General features: G+C 41.2%; 1 protein-coding gene across 1 annotated transcript in view; it reads left to right on the top strand.

The window, feature by feature from the left end:
- Positions 1–12,988: 12,988 nt before the first annotated feature.
- LOC127455698 (ras-specific guanine nucleotide-releasing factor 1-like) overlaps positions 12,989–16,241 on the top strand; it is a 68,077-nt gene continuing 64,824 nt past the window's right edge. Inside the window, exon 1 of the mRNA XM_051723758.1 lies at positions 12,989–13,600. Within this exon, the coding sequence (XP_051579718.1) occupies positions 13,325–13,600 (276 nt within the window). The 5' untranslated portion in view covers positions 12,989–13,324. The remainder of the gene's footprint in view (positions 13,601–16,241) is intronic.

The following is a 16,241-nucleotide window of genomic DNA, read 5'->3' as shown; positions in this document are numbered from 1 at the left end:
ATGCATGAAGAATGCAAATTGCCAAAAACAAAAGAAGAATAATGTGAAAGTGAAAGTGGAGATTGATAGTAAAAAAACTGACCTACAGAGCTGAGATATTCTTCTAAAAATATTCGTGTTCAGCAGAAGAAAGAAAGTCATACAAATCTGGAATGGCATGAGGGTGAGTAAATGATAAGAGAATTTTCATTGTTGGGTGAACTATCCCTTCAACATAAAGCTTTTATATGGCATCCAAGCTCTGTTCTAGAACCTGCCTGTGTGGCTTATAGCAAATATTGTGTTTTCACTCATATTGTATGTTGTGTTACCTAGTAATCATAGCAGGTGTAATCTTGAAATGTAAAATGAAATGAGCAAAGCTGGATGTAGTAAGCTGACATGCCACAGAATCTGATCATCTGTTGGACAGGACTGGTGCGTCAGTCAAACTGTCCTGGAAAAGCTGGTAATTATTTTGACAGTGTGGGGAAAATACAGAGGTTACTGCAGAGCCCCTTTATCATCCATGCCCAATAATAACAGATATGTGTAGGAGACACATCAGGCCAGTCTCTCTGGGGTCCATGATTGTCTCTTGTCAAGCTGTTTTTGACAGACCATCACCTCCCATCTGAATAAGCAACGTGTATATTTCCTCCTCATGTTTACTTAATCTGTGTGCACAGGATTTTAACGTTGATAGCAAAACCCACACAAAGCATTTTATAAAGCATTAATGACAGGACACTATTGAGATTAAATATCTAATTTTCAGGTAAACTTTCATTAACCTGAAAAGCCTCTCTTTCAGTTGATTAACCCACTCAAAAGCTGTAGTTTCAAAGCTGGCAGATGGCAAATTTTCTCAATGTCAAAATACTGCTTTTGAATGTCTTTACAAAATGTTTCTGTAAGAGAAGTTAGAATGTAAATTGATCATTTTGACAATGTTTAGGTCTGTTCCCGTTCATTGGTGCTTATACGGTATATCTGGTATCTGTTATGTCAGTGTTACTAGATAATTTACATTTCTCATTGTACCCTGTTTCTGTACAGTAATTATTTTGCAACATAGGGTCTAATATAATTATCCACATCTGGATGTATCATATCATGCTTATATTTGACAATACACAGTCATGTTCTCTTCATGCAAGTTCCAGAATAATCGTGAGGAGTTCTTCCAGTCTCTGGGGCAATAATCTAATAATAATCTAATGTGGCTAGATGGCTAGATCTCTGTATTTAAAATAGTTCTAATTTTGGTTAAACATTTTAATCCATGCCATAAAAATGTCTGTAGGTGAAATCCTCATTAATCCCACACTACAACAGCTATCAATCATTATTTACTTTTAATGTTCTATTACTTCATCATTATATAGTAGTTGAATTGAGCAATGTAATTGTCCAACATCCAGCAAATTATTGACATAAAAGGTGCTCTTCTCAAGGCACCATTGGTTGTGAGCCACCATTTGCTTGAATAACCTGCTGTAAGTATTTATTTACCTCTTTGTTACAAAAACATAAAAAAGAACCAAATTGTGATTATAAAACCTCCCCTGATGTAATGATGTAGGATAGCCCTTCACCAGTACAACACATTATATTGACAACATCGTTTGGCTAGGACAAACTGATCAACACCTGAGGTACATGTGTGACGTAATTCTAACGGTTTTGACAGAAAAGCCCACATGCTCTTTCGTCTCTGATAGGTGGAGCACATGACAGCGTCTTAAGCCCCTGTGAGCATGTACATGGAGTAGACAATGAGAAACAAGGGAAGGCTTGATAAGAGCAAGGGAGCTGCTTCTAAAAAAAGAAGGGAGTAATTAGTAAATGTCGTCTAAGAGGGGCACGGTGAATTAGAGGCCTAGTGGATCATGTAATTAGGGGTAGACCAGTCTCCAACACAGCGCGAAGGGTGGAGGGGACACTAGATCTTGAGCCATGTTCATTTTAATGATCACTAAGAATCTTTCTGTATACTAAGGTGGATGTTTATATATACAGTACATTACAAACCAACTCCAGAAACATGGAGGTTTCACTTTGAATGTAAATAAAACTCAATTTCAGTATGAAATAGTGAAGAATAAAAAGGTCTGTGGTGTGTAGATTTTTGTTATAAGATTCATAACACATCATAATGTTTGGTACTGTGATACTGAGACACTGTGACATTGGGTACTGTGAGACAAGTGTGTTTTCTTGAAATGGAGTGCTAACAGTTTAAAGGTGATATGTGTAGTTTTGTTTTCAATGTTAAAATACTTCTTTCCCAGCTTAATGTGCAGAGACAATTATAAGTAAGTCATTTTTAGGATTATTTATCCGAAAAATGTAAGTACTGTTGCTCTGTGGCGCTATCGAACCAATTCTCTTTTTGTTTGAACATCCAGACCAGCCCAGTATACCAACAATGGCTCAAACAATGCCATTAGTTTGGGGTGGGACTAATAACACGTGAGCTGAAAGGGTCATGGAAGCAACACAAAATGATGTGGTTCCCTTTTGTAGGAACTCAAGCTGCGTAATCGCATTGGGACACGCCTTCAGATATGGTCTGAAGCCCTTGTACAATCATGCCAATTTATTGGCTGGTGGCGCTTAAGCGACGCCCCTAGGGAGCTATGTCACAGGCTCCATAAAAGCACTCGCTTTAGCGCCATTGAGTCAGATTTTCTGTTCTTCAGTGCATGATCTCGTATGGTGAGGATCATTATTATTCTCCCTTTTGAGTGGCAACACAGGATGGAATTCAAGAATTGCTTACCTCCGTGCACACGGTTCATCAAACAGCGAGGGCCAAACTGTCCTGGGCCATCAAAGATGCAAAGTGCGCACACGCCAAGAGAATCCACAGTCACTTCCAGGACAGCAGCGACACGTGGCACATGTGGCAGGGCATCCAGGCCATCACCAATTACAGGACAACATCACCTACCTGTGACAGTGATGCCTCCCTTCCAGATTCGCTGAATGGCTTCTACACTCGGTTTGAGGCGCAGAATGACGTGGCAGCGAGGAAGACTACCCCTCCTCCCAACTACAAGGTGCTATGTCTTACCACGGCTGATGTGAGGAAAACTCTATGCAGAGTCAACCCATGGAAGGCTGCTGGACCAGACAACATTCCTGACAGAGTGCTCAGTGGATGTGCAGACCAGCTGGTGGATGTTCTTACTGACATCTTCACACTGTGTGGTGGTTTCTCAATGTGGTGGTGGTGGAGATGCTGCTTCCGATCCAGGACTTCCTGACTGGGAGACATCAGTCAGTCTAGATCGGGAGCAGCATCTCCACCACCACCACACTGAGCACTGGGGCCCCCCAGGACTGTGTGCTCAGTAAACTGCTGTTCACTCTGCTGACTCACGACTGTGCAGCAATGCACAGCTCGAATCACATCATCTAGTTCGCCGATGACATGACCGTGGTGGGTCTCATCAGCAAGAACCACGAGTCAGCATACAGAGAGGAGGTGCAGCGGCTAACGGACTGGTGCATAGCCAACAACCTGTCTCTGAATGTAGATAAAACAAAAGAGATGGTTGCTGACTTCAGGAGAACACGGAATGACCACTCTCCACTGAACATCAACGGCTCCTCTGTGGAGCTCGTCAAGAGCACCAGATTCCTTGGTGTTCACCTGGCGGATAACCTCACCTGGTCCCTCAACACCAGGTCCATAACCAAGAAAGCCCAGCAGCATCTCTACTTATTGCGAAGGCTGAGAAAAGCCCATCTCCCACCGCCCATCCTCACCACATTCAACAGAGGGACTATCGAGAGCATCCTGAGCAGCTGCATCACTGCCTGGTTTGAAAATTGCACCGTTTCGGATCACAAGACCCTGCAGAGGATAGTGAGGACAGCTGAGAAGATCATCGGGGTCTCTCTTCCCTCCATCACGGACATTTCCACCACATGCTGCATTCGCAAAACCACCATCATTGTGGATGACCCCACGCACCCCTCACACAAACTCTTCACCCTCCTGCCATCTGGCAAAAGGTAGCAAAGCATTCAGGCCCTCACGGCCAGACTGTGTAACAGTTTCTTCCCCCAAGCCATCTGACTCCTCAGTACTCAGAGACTGGACTGACACACACACACACACACACACACACACACACACAACTGAACACCATCCGACTTCCTTTGCAATTTGCACATTTAGAAAATATTGTACCGTCTTGCATTGTTTGCAAATATGCACTTTATGTAGTACTGTGTAGGTCTTATTTAGTTCTGTGTAGTCTCACGTAGTTTGTTTTTATGTTGTTTTTATGTTGTTTTATGTAGCACCATGGTCCTGGAGGAATGTTGTTTTGTTTTACTATGTACTGTACTAGCTGTATATGGTTGAAATGACAATAAAAGCCACTTGACTTGACTTGACTTCATCGTTGGTGAAGATTCCCACAACGTGTGTCATCTGTCTGGGATTTCGCCATGCGGAGGCCGCATTGGAGGGTTCAGATTGCCCACAGTGCGATATAATGAACGTCAGGATGCTCCGTGAAAGGCTTACCTCCCTTGGAAATTTGGTCAAGCCATGTGCTGGTGCAGGCTGTGTGGCACTGACTTGTGGAAGGCTGGTGTAGACACCGAGGAGATTGGAGCTGAGGAGCAGACCAACCTACGGTTTTCTCTGTCACTCTCCTCGGATTTGGCTAGACGTTCTCCCATGGAGTTTACACGTGGGAATTTGCATCCTAGCCCTGAGGCCCGCACAGCAGTTTCCTTTGCCGCTGAGGATGAGGACACCATGTCTATGGCAACGTCAGTTTCCGAGGATCTCGCCGGCGGCCAGGCCGAAGCCTTGCCTCCTAGTGGTCGGATTTCCAAACCTTCGGTAACTTATATGGAGTTGCTGGAGGTTATTATAAGTGCAGTGGAAAAATTGCAACTGGATTGGCCAGATGAAGTGCAGTCAGAGGATTGTAAATCAATCTTGGATGACTGTTTTTTTTTAGAAGTCCTGGGATCAACCTTACTTGGCCAGGATCAAGAATAAATCAGCCTCTGAATTTTCTAATGTGTGTCGAGTTTTCGACCATGGATATACTTCGGTCTCGGCGATGGAAGAGACGCTCACAGATATTCATGACAAGGCCTTTCTAATGAACGACCCTGTGTCACAATCCGGACTGTTCAGTGATGCAGTCCAGTTGGTGGTGGAAAAATTCCATGCTGTGAAACAGATGTTTCCTCGCAGAGAGAGAGAGAAAAGCCTGCTGCAGCTTCGGTGCGTTCACATTCGGTATCTTTGCAACGTCCCACCAGAGAGCCTCATAAGGCGTCGGACATGAACTTTGCACCCCCTCAGAAGGATTGGGGTCCTCCCGTAGGTGTTCGGATGTTGGACCAGCCCCTTTTAAGCGGCCAGCAGGACACCAGAAATGAGCCCGATGGACTTTCAGTGAAATGAAGGGTGAGCCCCCATTCGGTGAACGAAACCGGACAGTACACACATATCTGCGTCATTCCTGTTTGCCCTTCAGACAGCATCGGGTTGAGTTCGCCGTTGTTCACGCCTCGAACACCCGACAGCCAGAAAATAGTTCGGTTTCCCCCCACAGCTTATGCTGGGGAGCGAACAATTAAAAAACACATTCTGAATTCAGCCTCTGTTTCCATGACCAAGGGTCTCGAGACATGCATAACAGAATTCGATGTTCATCAAGCACACACAGTGAACATAAGCACCACACGTCACATCATAAAGAATACTGGGGCCGTTGTGGTGAACCAGTTTTCTAAAATAAACATTCCCCCCAATGTTCGTGCATTTTCCCCATTCAAAATATCAGGGAAAAGGTTTATTCTGTCAGCGTCCCTGCTGTAGATACATTTCAGGGTGCTCATCTTTTATGCCTAAATACAATAAAGGAAAAAATATTGTCAAATTCCCTTCAACCAGCCACAGTATTTGAGGAGAGAAGTCTTCCCTCCGCTGCGCCACTGGTTCTGGGGCAGTCACCAAAAGTAAGCCAAGCATGTCATCTAGTGTTTACAGGTTGCGCTGCAGGCAAGAGCCATGCATTAATTCCTCTGTCTGCCCATTTGTCAGCTTGGCAGCAGCTGAAGGGCATTTCGAACTGGTTACTTTGAATGATAAAGCATGGTTATGTAATTCAGTTCAGGCGAATTCCGCCGGTGTTCAGTGGGTTTGTACTGACAGAAGTTTCTGTTCGGGAAGCCCCGTTTTTGATTCAGGAAATTCATTCTCTCGTAGAAAAAGGGGCAATAGAAGAGATTCCCCCTTCTCAGAGAGAATGTGGTTTTTACAGCCATTATTTTCTGGTCCCGAAGAAAGACAGTGGCTTGTGTCCCATTCTGGATTTCAGATGTTTGAATTCCACTCTGATGAAATGACAATTCAGAGTGCTGACACAGAAGCAATTAATGTCACAAGTGCAGTCAGGAGACTGGTTTGTGACAATAGATTTGAAGGATGCTCATTTCCATATTCAGATTGCGCTGAAGCACAGGTGCTTTCTCAGATTCGCTTTCAGGGGCAAAGCGTATCAGTTTTGCGTCCTTCCGTTCAGAATTGCACTGGCATCATGCACTTTCACAAAATGCATGGATGCAGCTTTGACACCCTTAAGGCTTCAGGGCATCTACGCTTTGAATTATCTCGACGATTGGTTGGTGCTAGCATACTCAGAGACTTTGGCTGCTCAACACCAAGATGTCATTATCAGCTATTTGAGCAATCTGTGTATATACCTAGACAAGAGTGTCCTGTTGCCAATGCAACAGACTCTGTTTCTAGGGGTGGAGCTGGATTCGTGGGCGATGCAGGCACATCTGTCTCCAGTTCGCGTTCTGTCATTCTGCCGGTGTCTAGCGATGTTCAGATTGGGACACGTTCTCCCTGCGAGAACATTTCAGACGCTTTTGGGGCTCGTGATCACAGCTTAAGCTGTCATTCCCCTGGGCATGTTGCATGCGAGACCTTTTCAGTGCTGGATGAACTCAACAAAGGGACTTCAACCACTGACGCATGCATTCCATCTCTTCAGAGTGACGTGTGGGTGCTAACAAACTCTGTTACCATGGAAATGGACCCGCCTTTTGATGTTGGGCATTCTGTTGGGACAGGTGTGTCGCTGCAAAGTTATAATGACAGACGCCTTCATCCACGGTTTGGAGCGCTGTATACGAGGGTCATCCAGCCTATGGGGTTTGGATGGGCCAGCAGCAATATTGGCACATAAACTGTCTTGAGATGTTTGCAGTGCTGCTGGCGTAAAATATTTTCCTCCTGGAGATTCAGTACAGTCATGTCCTCATCTGGTCGGACATCAGGATGGTGGTGTTCTACAAAAATCACCATGGAGGAGTGTGTTCTCATGCCATGCTGAGGCTGGCATGTCACATTCTTCTGTGGGCATGGGACAACGTGCTGTCTCTGTGAGCTGTGTATGTCTTGGGTGGTTGAATTTGGGGGTGGATCTCCTGTCCAGACAGGGCTTGATGCATCAGATTATGGAACAAATCTGGAGAAGGTTCAGGAGAGTTTAAAGTCTATGATGCCGCTATAGCGGATGAACATGCGCTTATCAATGGAGTCTCTATTGGTAGACATTCTCTTGTCTCTCGTTTTATGCGTGGGGTACGCAGACTTAGACCTTTTCGCCCCATCCGCATTCCCTTATGGGATTTATCTGCTGTTTTAGAGGCGCTATCGGGTGCTCCGCTTGAGCCCTTGGCAACAGTTGCTGATAAGTTTCTGACTCTTAAAACATCGTTTAAAAGGGTTGGTGATTTGCATGCCCCGTCAATCAATTCCTTATGTATGGATTTTGCACCAGGGTGTTTAAGAGTGGTGTTAAGACCTCATTTGGGCTATTCTTTTCGCTTGGGCTACCTCGTTTCTACATCATTTCGCTCGCAGACTATTCATTTTCAGGCTTTCTATCCTCCCCCATTTGAGACGGAGGAGCATGAAAGATTGCATATGCTTTGCCCAGTTCAGGCACTGTGAGTTTATGTTGACAGTAATAGCCAGTGGCGTAAGTCAGAGCAGTTGTTTGTGTGCTTTGGTGTTTCGGTGTCTAAGCAAAGACTGTCTCATTGACTTACTGATACAATTTCAAGTGCTTACGAAGCATGCTGTTTACCTTCGCCTTCTGGTATTCGAGCCCATTCTATGAGGAGCATGGCATCCTCATGGGCTTTGGCTAGAGGTGCATCCTTGCAGGACATTTGTATGGCAGCAGGGTGGTCCTCTCCGCACACATTTGTTGATATTATAATCTGGATGTGGGTTTGACTCCTGCTTCCCAGGTTCTCTTGTTGGAACAGAAGTAAACTCATAATTTTTTTTGTTTTATTCAGATGTTTTAGCTTGCTTGTGCGCCGCTATATGCTTGCCACACATGCGTATACAGTTGGCAGCTACTGTTCGCATGGGGTGAATCTATATCGTTTCAAATGTAATTACGCAGCTCGAGTTCCTACAAAAGGGAAGGTCTCTTGTTCCCTGAGCGGGAATGAGACACTGTGTAAGCTGGCCATACTCTCTAGTAGCTGCATAGGCTCCTGCCTTCCTGCAGAAAATCTGACTTGATGGCGCCAAAGCGAGCGTTTTGATGGAGTCCGTGACGTAGCTCCCTAGGGGCGTCGCTTAAGCACCACCAGCCAATAAATTGGCCTGATTGTACAAGGGATTGAGGCCACATGACACTCAGGGCATGTCCCAATGTGATTACACAGTGTCTCGTTCCCACGTGAAACGTAACCGAGATGTTATTTCAAAATGCGCTTTTCATGTCACATTTGCTTTTAGGACACTATCGGTTAGGTTAGATGTTGGTTGAGGGTAAGGATGTCTTTTTAGTTTACCTCTCATTTATCATTTTGAACACTTTTGATTAGGTTTAGGTTAAAAGTTTAGGTTAGGAAGGTACATTTTACTCATTAAAACATCTAATATTCACCTAAAAAATCTCATCTGATTACAGCAACATTTCACTCGATTTCGGCGCAACCCCGCTGGATATTTCAATGGAAACTGCAGCCAAACATGTAATGAAGCACATGAATTTGGTTTGCAAAAATGTTGCCACTGTCACGTAAATTTCATGAGACCAGGCTGAGATTTCATGTTGCATATAAACGCCTTTACCAGCGTTTTATCTGCTTATTTCAATGTGCGCAATTGTTGCGCGCATGACTGTTTACGTTTTGTTGTCTAATGCTGAGAATAACCCAATGATTTCAAATCTCTTGTAATGCATTTGTTTTTTTTTGTTTTTGTTTTTTTTTTGTTTTTTGCCGTTTTGTAATGCTGTTATAAAGAAATGACACACTTCACCTTTAATGTGAATCAGAAAGGACTTTTATTTATAACATGTTAAACAATCTAATTAGTTATGTAAGTTTGTTATTGTTACTGATGTTGTAATTGAGTCCTCCACTGCTTGGATTTCTTAGCCTGTAGGTTTTGCAGTTGTTACTCACATACATGCAATATCTCTTCCAAAAGAAGGGTGCTGTGGTGTGGACAGAGAAACAGTTCTGGAAAACAAGGTAAGCAGAGGAGACAAAGATACCTAGAGGAGTTTAAAAGCCATTCCTCTGCCTGTTTGCAGCCACACCATCAGTCCAATTGGAGCTCCAGCAGCGGTTGCTGTAGCTACCGGAAGAATGCTGATTCAGATTGCTGCAGACAAAACTGTTGCTTTTACTCCCATCATCAATCTCTAAAAGAAACAGCCTGAAAAAAAAACATATTCACATAACGGTGTGCTTGAAAAAAGAGCACAGCATTTAAGACTTAGGATCCTCCAGTCAACATACAAATACACTTACACTCACACAAGTACAGATCTCGGACTGTGCCCTGAGACAATACACTCAGTTTCATCTCTCTCCTTGCATGTGCATCCATGCAAATGTATTCAAAAGATAATGTGAGCAGGAGGAAATTATCAAAGATTAAATTATAAGATACCTTTAAATCATACAAAAATATAGATATTATTATATTGCCTTAACATCAGCTCTCATTTTCAGTTCTTTTGTTTGTGTAACCAGCTAAATGATTTATTTTAATGTTAATTCCACATTAAATAGCTTTTCGAAGGAAAAGTCTATATGTATTCAAATACATAAAGACACACAGGGCAATGCTTTCACACAGGGCAGAGAAGATGCATGTAGATCTAAAGGGAGAGCAGATAACATAGATAAAGTCATAAATGAATCTCCTCTGTGAAGTAGCCAACAGACTGACAGTGCCAGATTAAAGCCTGTGCCTTTTAAACAAATTGGGTACTTAAAGGAGCATGTGTGCCAGAACATATTTTATTGTTCAGCCACATTAGTGTGGAGACAAAGAGGAGCATCACATGACAGCACGTCACAGGTCCTGAAAAGCCCAAATAATTGGTTCCCCAAATGGTTGTGATGAAAACGGTGAGCTGTTAAATTCTATGAGCCATGCTGGGGAGATAGGAGTAGAAGAATAATTTAGACCAGGGACCATCGGAGCGTCTCATGGTTAACTTGCTCTTCTTCTTTATAAAGAAGGCAAGTTGAATTTGATCAAGTGTGCATTGACCTTTACATTCTTTATTCAACACCCATCCCAATTCTCAGCAGCCAAACAGCAAGAAAATGCTAAATTGTAATTGTTAATTACAATTAGAAGATCACCCCATTAACTCTGGATGGATCTGGCTGACTATCTAAACCTCTATGTTTCAGATCTTTATTTAGAATAGAGGAAAAAAAATACAGTTTTTACACAATATAAAACATGCAGGTGGAGCTTCAAGTTAATTTCAGGCAGGCAGGTTTGGATGTATTTACACTGTGTATTCTTTCATCCAGCAATCCTAATTACTTGTGGGGGAAAAACTATGCACATCTAAGATTCTGTAATGTTATCTGTTGGTAGCATGAAAGCAGTATAAAAGGATATATACTGTAATAGCTGGTAAGTGTATGCCACAGAATCCTTATAATGATTCGCACATTTCTTGCTAGTTGTCTGATTGGCTAAAAAGTGCGGACTGCTCCCCTGACTCTTACTTTTCTGTTCAGTCTAGGGGCGTCAGAGACAGGAATAATTCTCAGGATGCCTGTTTGAGTGATATCTGTCAGGGGACATTTTATGCATGGCTTTCCAAAAATCAATCACTTACAGCATATTTAAATTTGCATGTAAGGAAGAGTCAGGAATCGCTAATCTGCAAAAAAAAATAAAAAAATGGAGGCATTAAAAACATGTCCTTGGTAGATTCTTTTCTGCTTGTGGTGAATCACAGCATGGTGTCAACAATCAAAGGAGATAAAGAAGAGGAAATGGAAGAGATGTTCAAGAAGCTGAGGAGGCTGATTACAACCATGTTTTGAGTGTGGACATTAAGTGCTTGTTTAAGTCCTCCCCTAACTATTTAATACAGGTATAAGTGTTTTAAAAAGACACATAACCTTTTTTTTAAGCATTTAAAGAGAATACATGGACACAATCTGTTTCTGTGTTTCACAGAACTCTCTACCTGATTATCAGTGCTTTTAACATTCATGTGTCTATTATGTTATTTTGAACAGAGCAAGAGGTAGAGAGATGGCACAGGATATACAGGAAGAGGACAATGTAATAATAAAATTTTATCAAGTTGTTTGTTCCATTGCAAAAAAAGAGGAACATCTTTGTTTTAGAAGAACTGTGTTTGAGTTAATAAATTATAGCTGTAATATTGTGAATAAGGCTGTGGTTTCAAAGAAGGGAATCTGTCTGGAAAAGACCTCATGGAGAAAGGAATATTTCAGGCAAACACAGCAGCAGAGTATCTGAAGCAGAAAAATTGGGCTTCATATTATTTTGATCTGTGATACAGTATATTAAACCACAATTCTTTAGGGAAATTCACCGATACTTTTTTAAGCATCTAAAGTTTGAGCTAAAGCAACTTTTATTTTCCACATGCTTTCTTAAAGGGATAGTTCACCCAAAAATGAAAATTTACTCACTTTCATGCCATCCCATATGTGTATGACTTTCTTTCCTTTGCAGAACACAAACAACGATTTTTAGAAGAATATCTCTATACAATGAAAGTGAATGGGTACCAGAACTTTGAAGCTCCAAAAATCACATAAAGGCTACATGAAAGTAATCCTTTCACAATCTTTCACATTTTGAAAGTGAAAGTGAAAGTGGAGATTTATGGTAAAAAAAAAAAAAGGACTCAAATATTGATCTGTTTCTCACCAACACCTATATCACTTCAGAAGACATAGGTTAAACCACTGGAGTTGTATGGATTACTTTTATGTGGCCTTTATGTGATTTTTGGAGCTTCAAAGTTCTGGTCACCATTTACTTGCATTGTACAGACCTACGCTGAGATATTCTTCTAAAAAGCTTTGTTTGTGTTCTGCAGAAGGAAGAAAGTCATACACGATGAGAGAATTTTCATTTTTGGGTGAACTATCCCTTTAAGACATCTTCCAAACTTGTAATTGTCTTAGAACCTACATTTTTTCAAGAGAAAATACATGTAGAGTGCCCTGAAAATGCAGTCACACTGAGAGCAATTTTATGAATGGGGAAAGAGTTAGTATAAGCAAATACAAAGCTCCTCTTGATTTACTGCTAATCGACCACTAATGATGATTCACACGATTACAAATGTATTTGTTGGGCAAGCCATGAAATAATCTATAGCTAACTAAAGGACAATAATCGCTCTGAAGTTTTTTGAGCATGTTTAGTCAGTTTAAATGACAATGTCAATGTTTAAAATAGTTAAAAATTCTATGTAATAATGAGGTGTCAACACGTGTATAAGGTTCAGCTGTGCAACGCAGCTATCTAAAATGAACTCAAGTTACTGCGCGTTGGAAGACTTTGGTGCATGTGTCTCTGTCCGAGGTTCTGAAATGACTCGCATGAAATCGAATCACGTGACCACACTGCCTTGTTCAGCAGTGAGCGCGCGCACTGGTTTATAGAGATTTTCACGTGAGAACGCGACAAACCATCACTCGCATACACTGTAGCTTAATTCTCTCCGCTCATTGCGTCACACAAGAGGTTACGGGAGGCATTTTTGTATCTTTTTCCAAAGCTGAAACGCAATCGACAATATTACGATGGTAGACTTTGGCATTTTTTGTTTTTCTCTGCGCTTCTTCCCTACTTCATGCCAAGGTGGTGACTGCAGTGGATGGGCAGAACGTGCCATGCTTCGTTTCTAATCCACAAAGTGGCCGTCTGCTCGGGGATATTTCGCTAATAAGATGTAAGGACCAAAAAGCAGCCCCACCAGTCTTTTTCCTAAAAACCAACATCTTCTTCACAAAAATGCAGAAGGGAATCCGACTTAATGATGGTCATGTCACCTACCTGGGTCTTCTGGCAAAGAAAGATGGCACGAGGCGAGGCTGTTTAAGCAAAAAGAGCTCTGACAACACGAAATGGCATACGAAGTGGTTTGCTCTTTTGCAGAATATGCTTTTCTATTTTGAGAGCGAGTCCAGCTCGCGACCCTCGGGATTATACCTATTGGAGGGATGTGTGTGTGACAGGTCGCCCTCACCCAAACCTTCACTGTCAGCCAAGGAATGCTTAGAAAAACAGGTACGAAACAAACGAAATGACAACTTTCTCATCCCGTGTGCACACTTCTGTCGTGCTGAATAATACAGACGATTAGAATAGAGTGACTTTTTTTCTGGGTTTTTGGGGGGGGGGTAAGCTACTAAAAATGGCAATTGTGTCTCAGCCAGCATCGAGTGGGGGTTTGTTTTATGCGTAAAGAAATGATGAGCATGCGCTCGATACAACCAACAAATGTACCACTGGCTCGCTCAATATTTAGAGATTGTGCACATCATTTTTGTCAAGTGTTATACCCAGCAAACATTTTTTGGTTCACGGAACGTTCTGGGAACGTTAGTTTATGGTTATTAAAAAAAAAAAAACGATGTTAAAACGTTAGGAAAAACCAAACGGAAACCACACGCTAACGTTAGGAGAACGTTCTGTTTTTGCTGGGTAGTATGTTTTATTTGTCATATTTTGTTTGTTTTTGTGGAAGATAGCATTACATTGTTTAAAGCCAGTATCATTACGTTACATAATGTGCTTGTTTATTGATATATAGCCTAATATATTTTTTATTACCTACATTTATGATTTATTTTACGACATTATATGTTTATCTTCTTTTACACAATGTAGGCTTTTACAAAGGTGTATGCAGTAAACTTACTACGTCAGCGGTAGTCAATAGTTTAACGATTTAAGTTCTGCGCCTTTCATCTTTTGATATGGTTTAGATTTACATTCCGAAATGTAGCTTATTGTTTTCAGTATTTCTCCTCGGATACTTAAGTTTCAAACGACAGTTGTGCTGTCTACCTCACAAAGAGAGAAAATGACGCTAGACACTTCATAAACCTCAGAGTCGCCATCATGCGGAAAACTGGCGTAGAATCGCAGTCTGTTTGACGTATTGATTTAATTCCCGCGCTGAAATTAATAGCATCCTGCCTTGGCAACTGCGCCTTCATAACGTGTTTAATAGCAAATCGGTTCCAGAAACTGAACTTTATGTTCAAAGACACTGTTTGGGCGTCTGATAAAGTGTTGTTCATCCTATTTTAATCCAACAATGACATGGTTGCTGCTTATTAGGCTATCTAAACCGAGAGACTCTTTTAAAGATGTCAAATCATATTTTTGTTTTCTCATATGTTTTAAAGTATTTTATGTATTTATTATCACTGGAACCTAATATACAAGTTAAGATGATGATCCCTTGTGTTGGTTTTGCATCATTTCAGTTCAGAGTGATTGTTTATCTATAGCCTACTGTTACCAGAATGAGCTGCATGCTCTTTTAAAAATGTGTAATTGGCCTAATTTACAGGTGCAATCAGTCATTTTGTCCTCATTATTTATTTATTTTTTTACACTTAAAGGGATAGTTCACCCGAAAATAAAAAAATCTCTCATCATTTACTCACCCTCATGCCATCCCAGATATTTCTGTCTTCTGCAGAACACAAAGATTTTTTCGAAAAAATATCTCAGCTCTGTTGATCCATACAATGCAAGTGAATGGTGACCAGACCTTTGAAGCTCCAAAAATCACATAAAGGCCACATAAAAGTGAGATTCAAGTGGTTTAATCCATATCTTCAGAAGCGATATGATAGGTGTGAGTTAGAAACAGATCACCATTTAAGTCTTTTTTAGCAATAAATCTCCACTTTCACTTTTAAAATGTGAAAGAATGTGAAAGTGAAAGTAGAGATTTATGGTATAAAAAAAATTATATATTATATATTGAGTCTTATATATTGCTTTTATGTGGTCTTTATGTGATTTTTTAAGCTTAAAAGTCTAGTCACCATTCACTTGCATTGTAAGGACCAACATAGCTGAGATATTATTCTAAAAAATTTGTTTTGTGTTCAGCAGAAGAAAGAAAGTCAACACATCTGGGATGGTATGAGAGTGAGTAAATGATGAGAAAATTTTCATTTTTGGGTGAACTATCCCTTTAGGGATATGCACTTTTGACAAATATGATGAAACATGATCACTTACACATAAAGATAATACTCCAGTCTTACTCCAGTGACCTAGAAAAAGCTGTTTTATTCTATCTGGAGCAAGTCACCCCACTATGGGGGCCAGGCCACCATGTTGAGATCACATGACCAGTCATTTTGCAGTTCGACCAAGATACAACTAGTAGGGCTAATAATAGTAACAATAATGATAGCAATAATAATACTTGATATTAAAGCTATAATATCATGCTTTTTCATTGCTCAAGGTGCTTTACAAAGCATAATCGTAAAAGTACATGTGGTAAACGAAACAAGAAAACCAAACATTATAACAACAAACACAAAATACATATTAAAAGGAGTATTAAAAATGAGTCCCTTCTGGAGCAATTAAACAAACCACAACCGCCCCGCAATCTTCCAAATGTTTGAACGAGGACAAAGGCAGAACCCCAATCTCTTAGCACGAATACACAATGGCCACAGCCACCACACCACGAAAAACCTCCATCCAAGACACAGCTGCACCACCACAAACAGGTAGACAGCTTGCGGCAGATCACCAACAAAGCAAGAAAATGCATCCAGGTCTGTTTTATGTCATATGAGACAAAAAACATGTAGGCACGCAACAATACATCCACATTGATAGATGTCAGTTTAAAGTATGAGACTAATAGGATGAAGAAGAGTCTGCA

This window comes from Myxocyprinus asiaticus, chromosome 18 (assembly GCF_019703515.2).
Source record: "Myxocyprinus asiaticus isolate MX2 ecotype Aquarium Trade chromosome 18, UBuf_Myxa_2, whole genome shotgun sequence".
Taxonomy (NCBI): domain Eukaryota; kingdom Metazoa; phylum Chordata; class Actinopteri; order Cypriniformes; family Catostomidae; genus Myxocyprinus; species Myxocyprinus asiaticus.
Note: the sequence above shows the minus strand (reverse complement) of the source record. Positions and strands in the feature narration are given on the sequence as shown.